The sequence below is a fragment of the Haliaeetus leucocephalus genome, unplaced genomic scaffold, assembly GCF_000737465.1.
Source record: "Haliaeetus leucocephalus isolate CR32 unplaced genomic scaffold, Haliaeetus_leucocephalus-4.0 Scaffold428, whole genome shotgun sequence".
In the NCBI taxonomy this organism is placed as follows: domain Eukaryota; kingdom Metazoa; phylum Chordata; class Aves; order Accipitriformes; family Accipitridae; genus Haliaeetus; species Haliaeetus leucocephalus.
This window is the reverse complement of record NW_010972864.1, coordinates 5,143,248-5,147,056: the sequence shown is the minus strand read 5'-3', so window position 1 is coordinate 5,147,056 and position 3,809 is coordinate 5,143,248. Positions and strand designations below refer to the sequence as shown.

The window sequence follows — 3,809 nt, the reverse complement described above, 5'->3', positions numbered from 1 at the left end:
CCTAGGCAATGGCATCATACTTTCTCAATGAAAGGTGAAAAAAACCTGCTCTGCATTGTTGATCTATAGAAAACAAATATTTTTAAGTTGTTCTTATTTTCATTCACATAGTAATGGTAAAAAACAAATCACAGCATCAAATAAAACTTTGTCCTTGGGCAGGAGGAGAAAAAAATTATTATCTCATAGATATCTTAGCAGAGGACAGCTGAACTTAAAGAAACTCAACAGTGCAACAGTCTTTTTAAAGATACTTTCAAAGTTGGTTTTGCTGAATTAAAATACCTGACATTAATAAAAGAAACCACGTAATTAACAGAGTAGTAAAAGTCAGAGAAAATCAAGACAACGGTTTGAGTTTCAGCAAAATCATTTATGAAAAGTTCTTATGAGCGTGGAAAAAAGTTAAACCTGCAAAGTGGTTACTGAATACCATTTTTATTAATATACACTTCAAATCACTAACAGAATTAATGTAATTTTTCTCTCAAATAATCAGTAAGATGAAGGGGGACTATACTTTAAAAGTTCACATGACAGGATTCTTGAACTGCATTTTGGTATTGGGCTTCTTCATCAAGCTGAAGATTCTAAACAAAATGAAAACATCATCAACATGGACAAATACTCAAGATGCACCATAGTCCTTAGTTTAATCATTCATTTTCCACATTTTTACATAGGAATTGGCACCTAGATGAAGACTTTCCATTTTTATGTGTACTAGACAATTGTTCATGTTGCACAGTATCTTTTATTTAACCAAGTACCAAGAGAGACATGAGACAGGAGAAGAATCAGATGAGTGGGACAAGGCTCATTAAGCAGAAGGGTCCATCTTCTCTCCCTGGCTCAATTACATTACAGAATAGCCAGCTCAGAAAAGCTGACTGTGTCACACAAGTCTTATAACAGGGCTTCCAACCAGCCATAACATCCTCCATTAATAAAAACAGAATGCGATCCCCAGACCATAGTAATCATAGATTGTTGAGAATATACTGCTTAAAATGAGAGAGCAAACACGTATCACAAAAGATGGGTGGTTAACCCTGCTACTTTTGAAGAGCTATCTTCCAAGTTGTTAATATGCCAGAGTATATGGCATATTACACCTTTTTAGTGCAATTATACCAATTTAGTGCAATTTTTAGTAAAATAATATACCTTTTTAGTGCAATTCTGGCAGCTTCCCCAAATCAGAATTCCAATCACCAGTTTTACATCCTCAAACATGCAAGATGCACTCATGTTGAAGAACCCAATCCCCTGTATCAATCTCCTAGCTCTTCATGCCTTTGTCACAGATCACTCAACACAAGGAACAATATACATCATCTCTGCCATCTTTAACCAGTGAGGCTGCCTATGCCTCAAATACTATGCTTGTCCCACACAAAGCTCAAGCAGTGTACCCCAAAGCCTGTCAAACGCTGTAGAAACTACAATACAAACTCTCCAGCTCTCTGATCCCACATGCAGAACTAAGCTGGTTGGCTTGACTTATGCCTCACCCACTGACTATATCTGCGTATGTAGTCCTGCATCTACTCCAAGCTCATTTACTCAAAGTGAGCCTGAAAGAAGGCAACCAGAACGATGATTTAATGATGCATCTCTTTTTCACATTGCAGACTCTCTCGCAACATACTGGAAGAGAGGCTGTAGCAGCAATACCAACTAGTCATGCTGCACTTTGAGTCCTGAGAATTATGATTTAGCCATTTCTGCCTTAAAAGGTCAAAAATGTCGATAAAACAGAGTAGCATCTATTTTATTTCCCCCAGAAACAGCAGTAATAAACTGTTCTGGAGGAACAAATAGTTCAGATCGAGAACACTAAACTAAAGACTCAAGTCATCAGTTTGGAGCAGAGCTTAACAGTTGACAACGCCTATTCCCAGTAGCACTTCAAGTTGATGATGGAAAGTTTAAGAACAGATAGACCTACTTCTGAGTTCCGTACAGAGCAGAAACATAGCATGTCCAGAGCACAAACAAGTTTGGTACAAATTTTTTATTGGGCATTTTTATTTATAGAAAAAAGTTACCATTTATTCCCCTACACATCAAAGAAGAAAAAGCTTACCACAAATTCTCCGTAGTCAAACCGGTGTCTTAGATTTAGATGGCTAACAAGATTTCTAGTAACCTGGTTAGTATCTGCCCAAGGAAGAGATACACAAATAGGACAGATCTGAATTTGGAGGGGAAGGGGAAAGAGAGAGAATTAAAAAAGAGTTACTGGCAATACAGAATACATTAAAGACATGTTCTACAGGAATAACTAGTCTATTACTCATCCACTACTAAAATACAGTAGAGATGTTCACATAAAATCATAGTTCTAAGTGTTCTTTTCCTCAATTGTGTAACACTCAAAAGTTACATTTCAACTTGCCTAATTTCTTGAGTGTTTCCCTTCGGAGTGGAGGATTATCATGTCTGTCTGGCACTCTTTTTGTCAATTTCTGTTGTTTAAAATTTAGAAAAGAAAGCAATTACTGCATCCTGCTTATTTTTTGGAAGAATTTTCATACAACTGAGATGATCAAGTAAGCTGAAAGAAAAAAATAACACACCCTATACAGATGAAAAGAATAGAAAACCAAACAGATTTTTCTCCTTCAGTCTGTTTGATCACCTTAGATTACTTTTCAAGTAACTGTAAGTTTCACATGAAACAATAGTTAGGTTACAAATGGGATTCTATATAAACAGATCTGAATTACTAAATGAAGAATAAGCGTCAGGCTCAAAAACTGAGTTTGTTTCACATCAAGATAAATGGGACAGCTAAGTCAGAAATGCCTTCGAACTAACAAGAACCTGCACAAGAAACATTTTCACATGAAAGTCACTCCTCAAGTTAAATGCCCTGCATTAAGTATATTGTCTTTCTCAGTCCACAGTGATCTTCACAGATATAGAGTAGCTACTGCACATTTAAAATTGTTCACATAATTGTAATGAAAGTAGCTTAAGAAGCATACATAAGCAACTCTACTTACTACAGGAACTATCTGATAAAGATGTCTATTATTACAGTGATCCAGCAAGCGTTGTCTGGTAAAATTGGCTTCCTGACACAGGGGGCATTTGAAGGTTGGGTGTCCACTGTAAGCAGAAATACACAGTATTAAACAGAACAGAGAGGTTTGGAAACAGTGTTACAGAAAGCTTAATTCAACTGTTATCTTATCATTATTTTCCCCTATTTTGGTAACAACAAAAAACCCCCACCCTCACTGACATAGTAGCGGATCTAAAGGAGTTCCGGTGCTACTTCCAAATTGCAATTTTAAAGCACATTTATTATTTGTATGCCTAAATGCATTCTTCTGAGATTTGGACTTTAGAAAACTCTTCTGTTCCAATTGCAGCTGCACCCTGTTCTTACTTACTGGTAACATCTTTTAGTGCAAATCCTTCAGGAAAGTACTGAAAAAACCCGAATTCTAATGTATAGATGCAAATGTAGAAGAAATGACAGTGTTTTTTTTAATGCAACTTGTTGTAGGTGTTTGTGTGGTGCTTTTTTTTAAAGTTAGTAGAAGCTTGCACTATGACTGCCTGGATCTATTTTAATAGTAACTATAGAAAAATAAGCAGCCTACCTTGTTTCTCCTTGAAGTATTTGATTATTAGCCATCTCGCCATTATCAGATATTGCATCATTCCTGCTACTTTAAATGAAGTCAAGAAAAAAAAAAAAGAAAGAAAGAAAATTGAGATTATTTTACTCCACTTTCAAAAGTTTTAAAAGTTTAACAGCAACGGGGGGGGGGGGGGGGGGGAAAAACCTAAAA

At 36.1% G+C, this 3,809-nt stretch overlaps 1 protein-coding gene across 2 annotated transcripts in view; it reads right to left on the bottom strand.

Moving 5' to 3' along the window:
• Window positions 1–231: 231 nt before the first annotated feature.
• Window positions 232–3,809, bottom strand: part of RNF138 (ring finger protein 138, E3 ubiquitin protein ligase) — an 8,067-nt gene continuing 4,489 nt past the window's right edge. The window contains exons 4-7 of one of the 2 annotated variants that reach the window (XM_010574364.1): window positions 3,618–3,686; window positions 3,012–3,117; window positions 2,090–2,197; window positions 232–590 (exon numbers count right to left, since the gene is read on the bottom strand). In XM_010574364.1, the coding sequence (XP_010572666.1) occupies window positions 522–590; window positions 2,090–2,197; window positions 3,012–3,117; window positions 3,618–3,686 (352 nt within the window). In that variant the 3' untranslated portion in view covers window positions 232–521. The remainder of the gene's footprint in view (window positions 591–2,089; window positions 2,198–3,011; window positions 3,118–3,617; window positions 3,687–3,809) is intronic. The other variant, XM_010574365.1, reaches the window with a different exon arrangement.